The sequence below is a fragment of the Anarrhichthys ocellatus genome, unplaced genomic scaffold (genome assembly GCF_004355925.1).
Source record: "Anarrhichthys ocellatus isolate YVR2014 unplaced genomic scaffold, GSC_Weel_1.0 scaffold72, whole genome shotgun sequence".
Taxonomy (NCBI): domain Eukaryota; kingdom Metazoa; phylum Chordata; class Actinopteri; order Perciformes; family Anarhichadidae; genus Anarrhichthys; species Anarrhichthys ocellatus.
Genome location: NW_022280102.1, coordinates 1,628,192 through 1,647,024, shown reverse-complemented (window position 1 = coordinate 1,647,024; position 18,833 = coordinate 1,628,192). Strand labels below are relative to the sequence as shown.

The window sequence follows — 18,833 nt, the reverse complement described above, 5'->3', positions numbered from 1 at the left end:
ATGTTGCTTTTGCAGCTTAGCTAACAAAGCCATAGATGTCCGTGTCCGCTCTGCATCACCAACACATCCCAGGTAGCCAACATGACGTGGCCCAGCTCCGGGGTAAACTCGGCATGCCGGAAGAAACGTCGGCCCGAGTCCGGTTGCCGACACTCCTATTGGGATTGCCGTCACGTTGCTGCTCGCACACATTCACGAACGTACTAACGTGCGTAAATTGAGATAAGAAAAAACAGCAGCAGTCTCCTTCAAAATAAAAGCAATGCAGCTGTATTCCGTGCATGATGTACAATTATTTACGTTTTATTCCCAATTTCCCAATGACGTCTCGCGGGCCGTACAATGCCCAGGTCTGCTCTAAGTGATGTTTTACTGTAACAATGCACGTCATTCTGTTATCAGCTCCAACCCTAGTGTACAACATTGTACACCTCTTCTGAAAGTTATATTAATGTAGAGAGACAATACAGACATTCTTCATCATTTATTTTGCTTATTCATGAATATTCAACAGGAAGTAGTTGGAAAGTTTATAGAGTATTGGGTCGTCTTGGCCATATATCATGGACCAGTGCTGATGTGTGTATGTTGAAGTCTTTGGCAGGTCAGCGTGAGTTAGAGTTTCTTGGGCATTCATGCATCCGGTAGGCACACATGTAGAAGATACCTAGAAGAGAATAATCAGATTTATGAATGTATATAATAAACATAAGAATAAAGCACACCTATGCGTTTTCCTTAGTTATGCATACCTGAGAAGAATGTGAGCACCACTGACACCCAGCCCATTATATAGGACCAGGAGAATCGCCAGTTGCCGTATCGTTTACCATAGTAGTTCACCGTCACTCCTGTGTACACAGCCATGGCCAGCAACACAAAGAAGCCTACACAAGAGACACAGTCATTGGGTTTAACTGATGAAGGTTTGCACGACATCAGAGAGGCTTGCATGAAGCCATAGTGGAGACGCTTACAGGAGATGAAGAAGAAGATGCCAGCTGCAAATGTCTTGTCAAACCCGTCAAAGGAGGAGTAGTGGATGAAGGCCATGACGCCGATCACAATGCCAATGAAACAAGCCAGCAGGGAAAGAATCATGAAGGCCCGGGTGGCATCCCAGTACGCTGTGGGTGAGAGGAGACGAAACCAAACCTAAAAAGTATGTCCAGCACTAAATGAAGAATTATGAATGTCTCTTAAATTGGATTCACAGGGCTGGTATATGCATGTCATTTTCACAATGAGTTTCTACATCTGCAGGAGACAACTCTAGTTTGACATCTAGTGTTTGGGAATGGGTTTGCACCCAATTTGATTAATTTAATTTATGATAAATGACACAAACTTAACGTCACAAACATAACCTGTACACTATATGAAATACAGTTTTCATTGGGGTTAGGAAGTTCACAGACTGTCAGTAAATAATGAATAGAAATGAGGATCTGCCAGTGCACATGCAGTGGAAGACAGCGAGTCTCACCGATGCTGTCTGTGTGTGTCATGCATTTCCCGGGCACACAGTACCGCCACAGGCCCTGGTGCATGTAATTGCTGGCGTGACGGTACTGCATCCAGTAGTCAGTTGCTGTGGAGACAATGAGGAGTATGTTCCCGACTCCGGCGCAGAACAAACCACCTCCCATGAAGCTGTACATCCTGCCAAAAAACACTGACTGACACGTCGAGAGAAAACAGAGCAGGTCAGAGACTCGCAAACATCTGTCCCCTGCTACACCAATTAAAGCAGGCACTTCCTGTTACAGAGCATGGGGCAACACTGAATATGAATTAAACAATATCTAAATGCATTCAGCAGGATGCCAACAAATGTTATACGGGAGCTTGACATATCTGATTATAGAAACGGTACTCATTAGGCAATGACAGAGGAAATTTACATGGTGAACAAGCAGCCAGCTCAGTCTGACAGTCATTAACCTGCCAGACTGAGAGGTCAGTCCATCTTTAAAAACCTTTTTCAGATTTAAATTTTCAGTGCATAGCAAGACTACCGGGTTTATCAAAGATATCTTTCATGTAATGCTGAACTATATGGGGAAAGCGTATAGAATGATTAACAACATATCTAGAATAGTTTTTAAAATTAAATTCTGCATCCATAAATGAATGACATCTTGGGCTTTAATAGTTCAGAAAAACTGAGTTTCCCCAATCCCTAAGCTACTTAAAGAGATAATGTAAGGGAAATTTAGGGTTCAAAAAGGTTAACTACCAATCGTAAGAGTGAAGAAAGAACTTTAAACCATTTTAACATATTTTGCACACATTAGATATTAATGACCTACCTTTATCTTTCTTCCCTCAGAAAAAGACAGAGATTCCAATATTTCGGGTTATCAAAGCACAGAGGAGCCCAATATTGCGCAGGGCAGGCAGGAAAGTTTTGTTTGTGTGTAGGAAACCAAGCGAACAAACGGGCTGATGGAACAATGGAGCATGCTGAGCCACAACCAATCACAGAGGATGAGTTTTGTGTTTTAGGGAATCTGCTGAAAACACAAAATTGTCAAAGCGCTGCACACAACTCGGTAATACTGATGACACGGGGCTTTTAATTCAAAATGCAGCACAACCACACATACAGTAGACCCATGGCCTGCAATAGGCGTCCCCCATGGCCATGGCTGGAAAAGTGCATTTAGCAGAGATCAGTGCTAAAATGTAAACTCTGATCTCATTTTGAGTCGTTTCAGTGGCTTTACCATCAGCATAATAGACAGAAGGATTTATCAAAAACACATTTCCAGTAAAAAATATTATTTAAAATCAGGTAATTTCTGCCTTAAAGCAATTCTATGTAGTACTTTGAGTACAAATTATGATTTAAGTTGTGCAATGTGTTCATTTACATTCAATCAATCATTTTCAGGCAGGTGGTATAAATGATTAAGATACTACAGCAGCTCCCATCACCACAGTCCTTTAATGTCCCTCATATTAACAATGGAAAGACAAATAGAAGGTTGATCCATTAATGTAGTCTCACACTTATATTATGGAAAAAAAAAAACCTGCTCAAACATTTATAAAATAAAACATGCTATAGTGAACATGAACACAACCACAAGATGCATATAGATGAGTGACAGAAGAGAGGATGATGAGCTGGATGGTGGGCGGCTAATAGATTTACTTTGTGCAGTTTAGGTGAAGAAGCTGCAATAGACGTGTTTAACTTTGTTGCAGCACGTTGCAGAGACCTGTTCGGTGAGAAGTCAAGTCTCTTTTTGATGGTGTAGCAAACTCGTTTAAGGTGGAAACGATGGTGGGGCAACTACTAACATAGCTCAGATAAATAAACTAAAAAACAAGATATAACAGGATTTTACAATCTGACATTATGTTAGTGCGCTGTTTCACAATTCACACAGGTGACAATCCCATGTGGGTACATACCTTAACTTGCTTTTATACTGCTCCATTTTCCATTTTGTAGTTTGGGTTGCCATGTTTGCCCAATTATACCACGTTGCCCTGCTGCTCTCACGTGAGGTAATCCTCCCAGTAAAACGCTCGAGATCCCGAAAGCCTGTTCTTGACTAGCTACTGTTATCATGTCGACACACACACGAACATATTATTTAAAAAGCCCAGGCAAGCTTGCAGTTAGCCATTCCCCCCCAGTACAACCACTCCACGTTAAATCGCAATATTTTTCACAGAGTTTTGGTTTATAGCAATACCCCACGGCTCGTGTCACCGAGGTGTTTATTAATTTCAAGATTTTCGAAAGACAGGCACGCTGTAGAGGATAATCCACATTGTTCACTGCAGCCTCAGTTACTTAATAACTTCTGCCAACAGTATCAGGAAACCAGCTAATCTAACTGCAGGTAATCCGCTTCACCTGGATTCAAATTAGTGCCATCCGGGTTTATTGCCAAAGGCTTTGCGCATTGTTGTTTTCCCACACTCGCAGCACTTGGTAATGGCAGGTGGACCTGCTTCTTCAGCCATAGCAGAGATGCTGTATGTCTATAGCGCATTTAAAACACCTTGATATGAGCAGCAAACAAGGCTTAATGGCGTGCAGCGATCCAGAATTACATTCATTTTCAAATGACTCAGTAAAGTACACTTCTCTTCTGCTGCCAGCAGGTGGCGCATTGCACTAAATGACCCTTGAACACAGATCACTACATATGAAGAGTTGAAGCTTTTTTAATCAGGAACATGATCAGTCATCAATAGCGACAATTATGAAAAGTTTGTTTGGAATAAATCTGATAAAACAGTTGATTTACATCTAAGAGCAGCAGGAGTTGCCCCCAAAAAGTCTGCTGTGTTTGCTGTTTTCAAGCTTTCTTTTAAAAAAAATTAAAACCACTATCAGCTAATAAATAGCAGGTGTTCACACTGGTTAGGCTAAAATATGTTATGTCTGTCAGAAATAGCGGAGGCCATGGAAATACCTTTTTTTCCGATGCATAATAAATGAATCTATTGTCATTGTAGTCGTCCATATTTGATAGATTATTGTATATGTCTGACCTACCGGCGCTGTTCTCACGACTTGATCGCCAAGCATTGTGTGCATGGGAGAGTCAGTGATTTTGGAGAAAGCGTGTTGATATTTGAACTCAACACCCACACAAATGAAAAAAAGAAAACGTTTTACCGTCCCCCTCGCTCCCACTGACACTGAGCACAAGCACACTGTGAGAAGATTTTCGCTGAATTTGCCAAAAATTGCATTAGAATCGCTGACTGCACCTTTTAAAGGATATTATGTACATGCACAGGCCTAACCGGTAAGAGAGACCTTCAGCACAATGCTCTCCACATCATTCAGTTCCGTGGACGCTTTTTGCCCACTGTTCAGAAAAGATTCATATCTGCTTATGGCAAGTTAAGTGTTATTAGTAACACCTGTCTATTCCTGCTAGGACAAGTCAAGTCTTTTTTTTTTTTTTTTTTTTAACCACACCTGATGTTTACTTTCTAGTGTTACTGACACATCTACCTGCTTCTGATGATGATTTCAGAGTCACGCTAAAAGCTTGAAACTTCAAATATTAGTGGCAGTCCTGGTACGTTGCATTCAATTCCAAAAGAAGTGCTGTAGCTTTAAGTTCTGGAGGGTTCACTGACAGCAGACAAAATACAGCACAATGTAATGGGGTCACTGGGCGTCACAGTCACCATGCGCGTCTCATTTATGACCACTAGATGGGGACTTTTTTATTCAGTCGTGCAGTAACAACTGAGTCATTAGTTGGATTTTGTCTCACATGAATGGGTTTGTGGCCAGTGTGCCATGATGCCATCGAAGAATCACAATCTGAATTCACTGTGAGATTCTGATTTAAATGATGATTATGTTGTTGTTTTGTTACATGCTCAGCCATATCATCTTCATATCTTACCCCAAATCCATTTTCTATCATCAGTCATCCCTGATCCAGAATGCTTTACGTAATTATCTGTCCTTTTAAATTGAGACCTTTTGTTTTGATTAAATTGTATTTGGGACATACTTCAGCTTGTTTCCTGTGTTGTTGTATTGGTTTGTATGTTGGATGCATTTTTATGTCTTATGTAAAGCATTTTGTATCGCGTTGTTGTCAAGGGGGATTTACAAATAATCTCCTTTCCATAATGATAATGACACCAGCAGCTCCTGCTTAGTTTATTGATCTTACAGGGTCCGATACATGATGAACACCTGTAGAGCAGGTAGGGATACACTTTAGCAGGATAATCCCCATACTGGCACCGGGGCTTCAGCTCATAATGTATTGTGATCCTGGAAGTGTCGATTTTGATGGTTTCTCTAATTCAATATTGGTCAGGTTTAAATTTGTACCACTAATGTTTTGTGGGTTAGTTTTCCCCTTTTATTTTGAGTTACGGACACCCTAGGGGGGTCTGAGATCCACCCACCATATTCTCACAGAATCCTGTGGGAAACACTGCTTATATTGTGATTTCACTTTCCACTAGAAGGCTGTTTTCACATTCATCTGCTGAAGAGGGTTTAAGTTTAAGACGTGTTGGCCTATGTATGAGCTGATTTTGCTAGTAAATCACAACCTGTTTAGGGACCAATCGTGGTCCAAAAATGTACAGTTTCATGTGGAAACTTTAAATTGTATTATTCTAAGCAGAGTACTTTTATATCTTCTGTCTTAAAAAGTGTCCGGAGGGGATTTTTGAAGTCAGCTAAATTGCCGTACATTGATTCAAGGAAATACATTTATATTGCAGAAGAAAAAAAAAATCTTCCTGTTGATCCAGTTGAGTACATTTGTGAACATAATGAAGTGGCCTCAGTAACAGACTGCTGCCCTGTGTGTGTGTGTGTGTGTGTGTGTGTGTGTGTGAGAGAGAACCACAGAGACCTTAATCCATGCTACAGGCCTAAAAGCATAACATTGTAGAACCCTTCTAAATTGCATCGGATTACCATTATCCTTCTCCTAGCCTGGTGGGACCCAGTGAGTATTGCCAGAGGCAGTGGAGTCCAACTCACTTTCCACACCATCCAACTGCCAGCTCCCTGCCAAAACACTGTAAACCAATGAGATCAGCACAAAAGAGCTGTGAAGGTGCAGGCACGAAGAAAGCCTTTTTATATCCCATCATACTTTCACATTTCAAGAATGTTCACAGTCAGGTGAAGGTTACCTCCTTTCATTAAGTCGTATTCACTAACATGTCTTCCCAGAATTCTGCAATCTGAAGAAGGCATTAAATCCTTCGCAGTAGCTTGTATCAGAAGAGCCATTTTACTGGAACACGAGATAACAGACCCTTCAGAGACAGCACTGATGGAAAAATGTGAGCTCACTCCTCAGTCTTCTTTTGCCCCCCATTTTCTCCCGCTTCTCTTCATACTCCTCTAAGTTTTCTGACTTATCCGACACACATGTCATAAAGAAAGATATTTTGTTCACTTCGCTCAAATGGTTTCCAGGCCGACCAGAATTATTTCAGGATCAATTTAAAGCGTGTGTCAGTATTTTCCAGTACAAATCAAACATTTCTATGAACTGGCTCTATGAACAAGACTAAGAGTAATTCTTGCAGAACTAAGAGGCTGTACTTAGGCTTTGCTTTGCGCTACATGCTAACATCAGCATGCTAACCATAGACTGTATATAAGAAGTGGACACAGTCACTGTGACATCACCCATTGGTTTCCAAACTGCTGGTATGACGCCTAGAGTTAGACATTTTGGCCACCACCATCTTGCTTATTTTTTGTGCAAAATTACTAATGTGCACACAAACAATACATTTAATATTATTAAAATGTTCCGTAGGTCATAAACCAATTGGAAAAAATGTATATTTCTGACCTGTTGATGGTACAAGATGAAAAGAGGAAAGAAAAAAAATCACCAAAGTTGTAACAGTTATGGGGACATGAGTGGCTCTACCAAATTATCATGGCAAACTATTTTATAGATTTTGAGAAATATCGGTCTGGACCAAAGTGGTGGACCAAAACAGAGGACCAACCGACATTGGTCTAGAGCTATGGTGCAAGCGTGGCAAAAAATGCTTTAGCCCTACATAATATTCTGTTTAATTCAGACATGCACAGAGGCATTTTTGTAATAAATGTTTTATTGATCAGTTTAAAAATAATAATTAATCTTGACAGAGCTAACACAGTGGTGATCTACAGGAATACCACAGTACACAGTCACACAGCAATGAGAGATAACAAGAGAAACACACAAACACTACATCATGCACTGAGACACTCACACACACACACACACACACACACACACACACACACACACACACACTCACGATGGTTAATCACCACTTGTTCAGCCTTGTGTCTTCTCCAGTTTTTCGTCAAACACGCACATCATCATGGTTTCATGGTCAGGAGGAGTAAACAGAATATACATTCATTAATCTGCTGTACAATAATGTAATTGTTACATCAACTTCCCAATGCCTAAAAATACAGTATTTTTTAAACCCCAGATTGCTTTCTGGTAATACATCATCTGATCACATTTTTTAAAAAATTGCAAAGATGGCTATATATACATGGAGAAAGGGTGACGATTAAGATAAAATCATTAAGATAAAGCAAAATAGTTTGTGAAAAGGCAGATGGCAAGCCTTGACACTTTCCCTTTAGTCTTCAGGTTTTCATAATGGCAACAGATTGATGGTTTGCAAAGACAGGAAACCGGGGAGGATAAGAGGATGTCATGCCATCGACGGCCATCTACATGAGGTTCTGGAAACAAACACAGAGATCATTGAGACAGAGCAAGAGTCTGAGAGTTACATTTAAATATAGGTTACAAACAGAAACATGGAGATTAATAAACAGTATAGAGCCTGACCAGTACTGCATTTTTAGATGAAATACCAATATCAATATTTTAGGGATATTTTTCTCCATTCATTTAAAAAAATTCATAAACACGTGACTTCATTAATTCTTAAAAGATACATCCTGACATGGACATTTTTTGTTTTTTCAAACCACACTGCATGCATACTTGCACACAAGAAAACTTGAGCAGCACCCAAACTCAGACTGTTAGACTTCTGGTGGCTCTCTATGTAAGATAACTTTCTGCCCAAAATCCGGGGGAAACGTATATTATGGACAGTCTCAAGGAATCTGACAAGCAGCTCAAAATGCCCTCAGTCTACTGCTGAACTGACTGTGACCCACACTATACAGACACAATTTTGAACGCTTTGTTGTTCAGCAGTTCCTACCGTAAGTCTAGACATACCTCATCTCTCCTCCGGCCAGCGGTGGAGGGTCGTGAAAGAACTCCTCCACCCAGGGACCCGTAGCCTGACATCTGGCCCTGGGGCAGAAAGCTGGGCTGTCCATATGGGATTACATTCTCATCTGTGGATGACAAACAAATCACTCCAAGTTACAGCTGTATTTATATAGGTTAAACCCTAAGTGATGGAGCAGACTGAAAAGAGACCCCCTGCTAAAGCAGAGTTACTACTATGGCATATACATGTGCATACACGGGTGGCAGTTGGTTCTTAGCTCAAAGGGATTTGTATGAAGCATCACAATAAGATTAATACACATCTGTTTGGGTTCCAGCTGTTGAAGCAAATGGCATGTGCTGCTGGGACAGACATTGTTCTTTTATCATCTATTGTTGACAGAAACAGAGGTGAGTATCACATACTGTTCGTACCCTGTGATAACAACTTTGTAGTTCCTCTCCTTTGGGGTGAGAAATGTTCTCCCCTCTTCTGAAGAGTTGGCGAGTCGCTCCCCTCTTTTCTTTCATTGTCTGTTCGACTGCGGCTCAAAACATCAGCCAAGAGCAGCAAGGAGTCATCTGTAGGGGGAGGGGCTGGTGCAGGGGGAAGTTCTGCATATGATTGCAATGGTGATTATAAACTGCAGGCAGAAATACCGCTTTAAAGTAATGGTTTGCCTTTAAAAAAAAGTTTATTTGCTTACTTGCTGAGGGTCAAATGAAAACATTGAAACCACTTTAATGCCTGTGTGTTAAATATGAAGCTGCAGGCAGTTAGCTTAGCTTAGCATAAATAATGGAACCGGGGAACAGTTTGCCTGGCTCTGTCGAAAAGTAACAAAGTTCACCTCATTGCACCTCTAAAGCACACTTATTAACATATTATATCTTGTTTATATAATCAGAACAAAAGACGCAGCAGATCAGTTGTCCGTTTTATGAGGCGTTATCTGCCAAGCTAGTTATTCTGGCTATTAACAATTGCCAGGCAACCAGTAAAGGATGTTACTGGTTCTGGCAAGGAAAGAGTTTGGCACACAACACCCTGTAAAACCCACCACATGAATGCAAATAGGAACTTTTCACAAAAAGTCAAACATTTCCTTATATAGTCTTTGACATTAGCTATACCCCGACTTGCTTAAAATTGTTAGACCACGATCAATGCAAGCTGACTTTTTCAATACAGCCATGCTGCTAGTGTGGTTTAAAACCCTCATGAATGAATCACATGAATAGTATTATTCCTCTTTCTTTTTTCCCCCTAAACTAAAACAGAAGTTAGACGAGTTACAAAGAGTGCGTCATACCTGCTTGGTTGTGTAGCTCTCGTCTGAGTTGTCCACCCTTGAGTGTTTTCTTCCTACTCCTGGATCTGTGTGCCTGGGCTGCAGGACTGGACTCGGCAGCTGGAGCAGAAGATTGTCCTGACAAGAAAGCACGCTGATGTCATCCTCAGGAAACTTAAGAGCAAACTAAAGAACACCGAGTTGCGTGACATTATTTTTTCACGTACAGCTACTTTCTGCTGGATAACATCATCAACTAAATTATACATGACACTGTGTGGTTGTGCGCTGCCTCTTGGGAAGTCACTTTAGACTTTAGATGGAAGGCTTTAAAGGTGCAATGTGTAAAATCTGGCCTGAATTTTTGTTTAAATCATTCAATAAATAGTAATTAGCAACTCCAGGTGAAGAACTGACAGTGTTGATGTTATGTCAAAGACATCTATGTATTGTGTTGAAGAGATATCTACTGAAGTGAGCATGTAAACCTGCTAGCCCCGTCCTGTCTTGTGATACCACTTGTACCTCGAGAGGCAATGGGCTTCACTGTGAGGTCTAGTCTGCCCTCAGTCTAACATGGGAGGACAAAGAATTAGAGCAGCCCTGAGAGCTTGTCAATCATGTTCGAGGTACAGGGTATGAATACAAGGTGGAAGAAAAAAACAACAACAACAACTCATATTTTTGTTTTGTCCTCCCACCACCATGAGACTACTTCACCTGGAGGAGGGTGGGTGGATGGCTGCTCCAGGAGATGGACCTTCAGTCAGCGGTTAGCAGTTTGGTCAAATTTGCGTATTCTTGCCCGGCTAGTGGCCAGATCTTACACATTGAACTTTTAAAATGAATATGATTGGAGCTTTACCGAGGCTTTCCCCCTTCAAATCTTCTGCCCATTGGCTGGCGTGGTAGATCTCCCTGGCCACCTGGGCCTTGGTGTTGTTAAACAGATCTGGGTTGGACTGGGAAACCTGGGACCCTGAGTGGTGACGGGCCAACAGGTCAAAGTGCTGCAGCCGTGGACTGTCGCTGGGCTTGTGTGCGTCTCGCTGGGGGGTCGATATGAGTGTGGCTGCGTAGGACAGCTTGTCCGGTTTGGAGGGCAGGCTGGAGAGTTCCTCCCTGGAAGTGTCCATCAGGTAGGTTCTGGCAGGCAGTGGAGGACACCAGTCCTCCTCCCCAGAGCTAGAGGATGGACAGTGAGTAACAGCATGAGTGTGTGCCTCAGAGGGAAAAAAACACTGAACACTTGAGAAACCTACTTATATATAATACATGTAAGTAAAACAAGTGCACAGCCATGTTAGCGGCTCTGTGAGGCTGTACATCGGTGCTTTGAGCGCTAACAGCAATGTGAGTTAGTTTAGAGTATTAACATGCTAACATTTGTTTTTTAGTACTAAACACAAAGGTATAGCTGAATTTGCTTTTCAGGTATTTGGTCATGAACCAAACCTAATTCAAATTTAGTACCTGATATTGGCCCTACATGAAAATTTAAAGAGGAACTTGCCGATTTTCAACTGGTGTTGGAATGTGGGTGGTATGTGCTACCGGCGTCTGGAGCATCCCTGCTCACCCGTCGGCAGTTGTCTAATGGATGACACGAAATGACGCGTTTCACGTCATCTGGTGGACCCTCCGGTGGGTGAGCAGGGAGCTGCGGGCGCCGGCAACACGGCGAGAAGCTGAACATGTGTTCATTTGCACAAACAACAAACAACACCGGTCATTTGCAACGATACAAAGCCGGTTTAAAATCGACAAAGCTTTCCTCTAAGGGATCACCCTTTAAATCGGTCTTAGGGGGACTTGAATGTCGGTATTAAATTGTATTGCAAACTATTTGATATACAAGTTTGGACCAAAATTGATGGACCAACACTGCCATCCATAGAGACATATCACTGACATGGCTAAATGACTAAATCTAAGAAAAGATGTATATAAGTAAAGGGGGTATTGTTAAAAAAAAAAATCTATTTCCAAGTTCAAAGAAAAGGGGAAGGAACATAGAGTTTGAGAGAACCACCCTTCGTGATTTGTGTTGTCACTTCAGTGCCGGCAGGGCTAATTTAATGATGGACGTGTCATTGAAAACGGAAAGTACTAATCCAGACTGTCAGATGCTGCCTAACATCATTACAAAAGACACGGCACAGTCAGAACAGCCGTCCGATCCCACCCCGTTATGTCCACAATCCAATCTGTCAGAACTAGTTAGCGGAGACACCCCCCTCTGAAACCCCACAGCTCAATCTACTCACTGCCTTCAGACACAACTGTTGTTAATTTGAAAACTCCCCAGACTCCAAACTTCACTCAAGATTTGTTTGACAGCCTTGGCAGAGTTACAGGGCAGGTTTAATATCCATCTGCTTTAACTCTCTCTGTCATGTAGGTGAACTCAGATGCCTTGATGCTATAAATAAGCTGAGTATTAAGATAGCATAAAAAGCAATTGTGTTCTTAGAAGAGGAAAAAAGGGGGTCTTGATGTACAACTTAAAATAAGTCTAAATAAGTCTCACCTGTGTTGCTCATCCTCTTTGTCTGTCTTTGTGTGACCTCTGTCTTTGTTGGCAGGAAGAGGCAGCGACAAAACATCCACCCAGGTGAGAGGAGCCGGCCTGGACGAGGACCCGGTGGACCTCTGCTTTACCAGTCTGTCTATAAACACAAAACACATATTGTGTCATATTGTGTACAATGACTGTGTTCCTATCATCTCCACCCAGACCCTGAGGTTGAAGTTGCTGGCCATTTGAAGTGATAAATATGTACATACAGGCTTTTAAACCCATTGTTTGTCCTTGCTCTGCTTATGAGTGCCTGAAGGACATTTCTCTTCATTGACGTTTTTGTACATTCAAGAGCCCTCTGAGGTGTCCTAGAATTTCTGCATATTAAACTTTGCATGGCTTTCAAGGCAGTCACTGTATGTGAGTTATGGCTGTATGTTATACTGTATGTGAGTTATAGCCCCTTACATATTTTTTTGCACTTCATTTATTAATATTTTAATGAATTCATTTGTCTAACATATGCCCATGTATACACTGCCTGATGCTTTTCTAGATCAGTGGCAGGGTACAATAAGTGGCAGTGTGAAGCTAATGCTGCTTTCAAAAAGAAAGACGCAGGAGCAAGTTGTGCAACATCTCTGTTAATTGTGCTAATTCGCCTTCATCAAATCCTCGTTATCAATATGTCATAATTTCCACCTGCATATTTTCTGGCAATTCCTGTGTTTTATTCTGCAAAAATCAATTTAGCATTTTTCAGTTCTGGTTTCTGGTGCATATTATATTTGAAACATATAAAAAAATACAAGCATGGCGGCATACATGCTGTATATAGCCTTTAGAATCAAGCCTACATTTAACAATACTATAGCAAGTATTGTACTTTAACCTGCTTATTCTTTGAGTAGCAACATTTGAATTCACACAATGAACAGTATAATGTTTAGCAGGCATACAAACTGTGAATCAACATGCATCAAACACAGCTTCAGTCATCAGTAAAACCAACGTTTGGAATCATTGGGCAGAGTGTCACTGTTTTATGAAATGAAAAAATGGATTATAACCCTCACCGTTGCTTTTCTTAGGGTACTGGAGCTTGGCATATTCAGACGCAGACTGACCAGACTGGATGGTCCACTGGTCCAGGTCTAGCTCCAGACCCACAAGGCCACCGTTTGACAGCACTGGGTTGCTGCTGTACGGATCCGGACCCTGGTTGTAGGACGTACTGGAGTAGGTGTCGTAGTACGCCAGCAGGTCGTCCTCAGCGGCCGTGTTGATGGTGCTGTAGATGGGACTGTCGTTGGACGCCGTGCTGCGTTTCTCTGACTGGATCGGGTAGTTCATGATGCCGACTGCTGAACAGCGAAGGTTCATTAACAACAACAATTATATATATTTTGTATTCTGAGAGTTATTTCATCAAACATTCACAGCTCTTACTGTTATAATATCTGTCTGAGTCCAGTTTGCCAGAGCAGCAGTTGACAGACTCTTTGCTGTTATGAGTGAGGTTTGAAGTGGGCCAAGAGTCAGCCAGCCAGGGGTAGTTGCCCATGTTTGATCCTAACAAACCAGGCCTGGAATGAGAGGTGAGATTATATCCAAACGTTGTAATACACAAACATTATCTGAATCAAATCATTATCTTCAGTTTACCCTCCATTGATGATTCCAGATCCTTCACTGTGAGCAAAGCCAACTGGAAATAAAAAGCAAGTTCTCAGTTATCCATCTGGTTTTACAGCAGAAGAGATTCACAGGAAGATAAATACATTCCAACAAATAGAAAGAGTTTAAGAGAGCAGATTTAAATCGATATTTTATGAAGGTATTCCGATGACCTACATAAACACATCTATATACATTATGCCTGCAATACATAAAAATGCAAATGTTATTTGATAAATCGATGAAGCTGTTTCTTGAATGAGTCTGTGGCATCTAAATGAAGAAGGTAACATATTCCATTTTAAAATGTGAAACAATACAATCTTTGGTCATTAATGTGGCAATAATAGTGACTGAAATATTTATGGGAAAATCAAATTGCATATGTTTTTCCTTAAGGCTTTGGGCCGTCCATTGTGTATTTATATACATGAATATCTCTCAAAGTTAGAAAACAACTGATGTGTTTCCATGTTAATATGTGCCAAAGGGCATCGAAATCTAAACTAAACTGCATACAGTGGTTACTGTTTATGTATGCTTCAGTGTGTCTTCAGTGCTTTACTTTATTCCTGCCATGCAAACTGCACAGTGGGGATAAATACATTTTAATTAACTGGATTTGCAGTGCAAGTGCGTACAAACTAAAATGAAAAAACATTCATGGCCGCTGGAGATATCCTCCCAGCGGTCTATTAAGAACTTGTCACCTAAAAGCTGACGGTTTGCTGTACAACATCTGAGGCCTTTTTTTCTCTATAACTTCTCCTTTTCATTGACAAGAGAGATTTTTAATGAAGAAGGTGTCTGAAAACCCATACTGGTGCACGTCATTGTGGCCTTTTCTGCTTTTTGCTACAGCTCTTTCTTAAAGGAGAAATCTAAAGCTGCTGAAAAACTCCACAAATATCAAATTCCAGAAATGCAATTTACAGATATCTTCCAGTTAATACTTTTGAACATCCAACACCTGTCATGATGCTAAAACTTAGTTGAGAAACACTTACCTGCTGGTGTGTATGCGAATGATGTGGTGTAGTGTCCCAGCTGCTTCCTCCTGCGGTGTCGACAGTAAAGCCAACCGCTGAAGCCCATCAGCACCAACCACGCAGCCACACCGAGCCCTGCGATGAAGGCCGGCTGCCGGACGACGCTTGTGATCTGCTCTGATATGCTGAGGTCACCGCCTTTCTTCACAGGTGTCTTGCCCAGAGGCAGAGCTGAAGGAAAAGTAGTAAAGAAGACATTGTGGAGAGTTGCTCTTTGTTGTGTTTTTATGCCATGCTGTGGGGGGTTGTTAAATGGATCTGGTGACGATTTAAGGCAAAAATTTCGCTTTCTTGTCAATAGTTAGATGAGATATGTTCGTTTGTTCAATATGTAACTGCTGTTTAGCTCAGCTTAGCTTAAAGACTGGAAACAGGGGGAAACAGCTAGCCTAACTCTGTCCAAAGGTAACAAAAGACAAGTTTGCGTTCCCTGAAAAACCCCAACAACAAATGATGTGGCACTCGGCATGTGTGGCACATAGCCCTCTGTAAAATCACAACTTGTTTTTGTTTTTTCTATTTTCTTTTTGCATGGGTCAATCAAACAGGATACAATATGTTAATTGGTGAGATTTAGAGGTGCTGGTAGGAGAACGTGTTACCTTTGGACAAAGCCAGGCTAGCTGTTTCCAGGCTTTATGCTAAGCTAACTGGCTGTGGCTTCATATTTACAGCAAAGACATGCAAGTGGCATAATTTCTCTCATCTAACTTTTGGCAAGTGAATGAATAAGCATGTTACCAAATATGTCACATTATTCCTCTAAGAATCTGCAGCAGAATTAAAGAGGAAAATAAAAAGATATCAGAAAACACAGAATACAACTCACCTCCTCTGGGCTACAACTAGCTGACTTCAAATATAGCTCTTATAAACATCTTTGCTTTACTGTGACTTCTTTACTTTTCACACTCAAAATATCAGTGTTGATGATGCCACTGTCGTGAAGTCATCCACACAGCATAGAGTAATCAACATTCCACATACAGATTTTCATTTCTGGTGAACTGAGCCCGCTGAGAGCACATCTTGCCATGTATCAATCTGTAATGGCTGTAACAGTTTGAGTGACTCACTGAGAAGCAGGCTGACAGGTGGGCTTTGAGCGCCCACACCCAGACTGGTGACAGCAGCCACCACCACGGAGTAGCGGACGTCAGTCAACAGGCCCGTCAGCAAGATGGACAGAACCGCTCCATCCACTGTTCGGTTTATCTGGTTTTCCTGCTCCGTGCTGCTGCCCAGACACCAGACCTGATCCACACCAGACATGGAGGGGTTAATGTTTGAGTCTTAAAAAACACATAAAGACAACCCCTGTGACAAAATGTGACCTGTTATTGTAATAAGACACACTCTGATTAAAAAAAAACTTGCTTTTTAAATTTTGGCATTGAAGCTTTATCTGGTAGCACGCAGCGGAGAATGACAGCAAAGATCGGGCAGGGATAAGAGAAAGAGAAAGGGACGCCAATGCAATGACAGTTAAAAGCCAGATGTAAAATCCTGAAGTTGCAGGTGCGCGTGCCTTTAGGTATTCAGTTTATGTGTTGAACGTGTTACTACCAATGAAAGATCATGAAGACATTTTCCGATTTCTTTCAGTAAAAGTAACATCATATGTTACAATACTCTATTGCAAAGTCATTCTATGTAAGTTAAGGTTGATTATAGTGCACGATTTGTGTGAGAGTTTGTCAATGGATGTTTTGTTCCTAAACGAGGCATTTACTTCAATCTTCCTCATGCATTCAAGGTAATAATTAACAGACAAATGATCATTTTGGGGGTGAAGTATTTCTTTAAAGTCATATTTTCAAACAACTTTAGAAATTATTATTATAAATTATAATTTTAGTGATCTAGTGATGAAATGATTAATCAATGAACTAGTAGATTACCAGAGAGTTGACCATTAGCTACTGGTCATACCAAACCAAGTAGCAAATTTAAATTTTCAGAGCATTTTACTGCTTACGAATTCAACTTTTCATTTGTGAGACGAGGAATGTCTTCTGTTATTCGGTTTGGTCTCGCTTTAAACATACTGTACAAAATCTACGGCAACATGTATTTAATGTTTCAAAATAAAAGAACTAATGCAGAATGTTAGTAGGGTTTTGATGTTGCAGCTGGTCAATATGGAGCTAATTTTAACTACTTTGTACACTGTTGGCTAAATTAATGAACAACAATGGATCATACATTCATAGAATGATTGTACAGTTTATTTTGTAGCTAAAATCTTTGTCTGGAAATGACTAACTAATAAATACGATGGCCTAAAAGTACAATATTGTCCTCAGTACAGCACTTGAGTAAATGTTCTTACTGTAGGTACCTTCCACCTGCGGTATAATCTGCATAATGTACAAGGAATTAACCTTTTAATCAATCAAGTCTTTGTGATGAAAATGTATCCTGTTACACTGTACTGACAGTTCAACATTTAATTTTTAACATTTAAGCCATAGGGAGGCTTGTACAAAACTTTGTGTGCAGTTTCAGCAAATTGAATGTTTAAGGGGATTAAGTGTGATCCTTGCCTTCGGCTGATGAGCCTTTCACACTCAAAAAGGATCTGGTATTTCATGATCAGACTCGTGTGGTTTTCTCTACAACTTTCTACACGTCGACGCAGATGGGAAGAATAAATCAAAACAATAGAACAGCGAGTTCCTTTTTTTCCTTTCTTAGAATAGCAGATGATTAGTAATCAGTGTTGTGCTCATACTAAGAGACAGATAATCAGAACTCCATGTTTTTTTTTTCACAGAGCAAACAGATGACAGGGACAGTCAGTGTTCAATTTGATGACCAAATTGAGTCAGCGCATGTACTGGCAGCAGATAAGAGGCATGAGCAATTACTAATTGGTAATTAAAATCAGTTTTTTTCTTCATAATAAGTATCTAAACACCAAATTTGGAGTAGTGAGTGCATCACAAATACCATGGATTGGAGCTCCACTTTATTTTTGCAAACCGGTCTACGGACTTAAAAGCAGAAATAAATATCAGACAATAAGACAGATGGTCAGGTGTCGTCATATGCGGATAGCTGCAGTCAAGTCAATGTTATTCATATTAGGGCTGTGCTGAATAGTGGGAAGCTTGGAAGCACAACACTGACATTCAAATTCTAAATCAACATTTAAAGGCTGCACAGCCTTTTTATTCTGTTTAGGACAGGTATTCCGGCACAGTTGCAGATAAAGATCGAACAACACTAATATTATGAGTATTATACTATTTGTAGTTTTTTTTTAATGAATTAGTTATAATTAGATTCCAGCGGTGGTGTAGTAGTGATGCACGGGTTCACCCACAACCGCGTAAGCTTACTAGAAAATATCACGGGTTAGAGCGGTTTCCGAGTAGGTTATTAATAACTTATAGACACATTGCGTGTAATAGTTTATCCCCCCACCTTCTCTCCCCCTTTCTGTTACTCTTTCCCAAACACACACACACACACACACACACACACACACACACACACAGACACACACACACACACACACACACACACACACACACACACACACACA

At 40.8% G+C, this 18,833-nt stretch overlaps 2 protein-coding genes across 4 annotated transcripts in view; both read right to left on the bottom strand.

Annotated features, from left to right (window-relative positions):
- Positions 1 to 408: 408 nt before the first annotated feature.
- On the bottom strand, positions 409 to 5,336 carry lim2.3 (lens intrinsic membrane protein 2.3). The gene is made up of 5 exons (XM_031873602.1): positions 2,313 to 5,336; positions 1,487 to 1,679; positions 978 to 1,127; positions 753 to 887; positions 409 to 667 (listed from the first exon to the last, which is right to left on the bottom strand). Exons 2-5 carry the CDS (start codon positions 1,659 to 1,661, stop codon positions 606 to 608), a joined length of 522 nt encoding a protein of 173 aa, XP_031729462.1. The 5' UTR covers positions 1,662 to 1,679; positions 2,313 to 5,336; the 3' UTR covers positions 409 to 605.
- Positions 5,337 to 7,132: 1,796 nt separating this feature from the next.
- Positions 7,133 to 18,833, bottom strand: part of LOC116397763 (roundabout homolog 2) — a 46,336-nt gene continuing 34,635 nt past the window's right edge. Inside the window, exons 16-26 of one of the 3 annotated variants that reach the window (XM_031873522.1) lie at positions 16,360 to 16,537; positions 15,242 to 15,454; positions 14,223 to 14,265; positions 14,007 to 14,143; positions 13,634 to 13,921; positions 12,567 to 12,705; positions 10,902 to 11,221; positions 10,058 to 10,174; positions 9,180 to 9,359; positions 8,748 to 8,869; positions 7,134 to 8,236 (exon numbers count right to left, since the gene is read on the bottom strand). In XM_031873522.1, the coding sequence (XP_031729382.1) occupies positions 8,225 to 8,236; positions 8,748 to 8,869; positions 9,180 to 9,359; positions 10,058 to 10,174; positions 10,902 to 11,221; positions 12,567 to 12,705; positions 13,634 to 13,921; positions 14,007 to 14,143; positions 14,223 to 14,265; positions 15,242 to 15,454; positions 16,360 to 16,537 (1,749 nt within the window). In that variant the 3' untranslated portion in view covers positions 7,134 to 8,224. Of the gene's footprint in view, positions 8,237 to 8,747; positions 8,870 to 9,179; positions 9,360 to 10,057; positions 10,175 to 10,901; positions 11,222 to 12,566; positions 12,706 to 13,633; positions 13,922 to 14,006; positions 14,144 to 14,222; positions 14,266 to 15,241; positions 15,455 to 16,359; positions 16,538 to 18,833 lie in introns of all 3 variants that reach the window. The other 2 variants (XM_031873523.1, XM_031873524.1) reach the window with 2 other exon arrangements.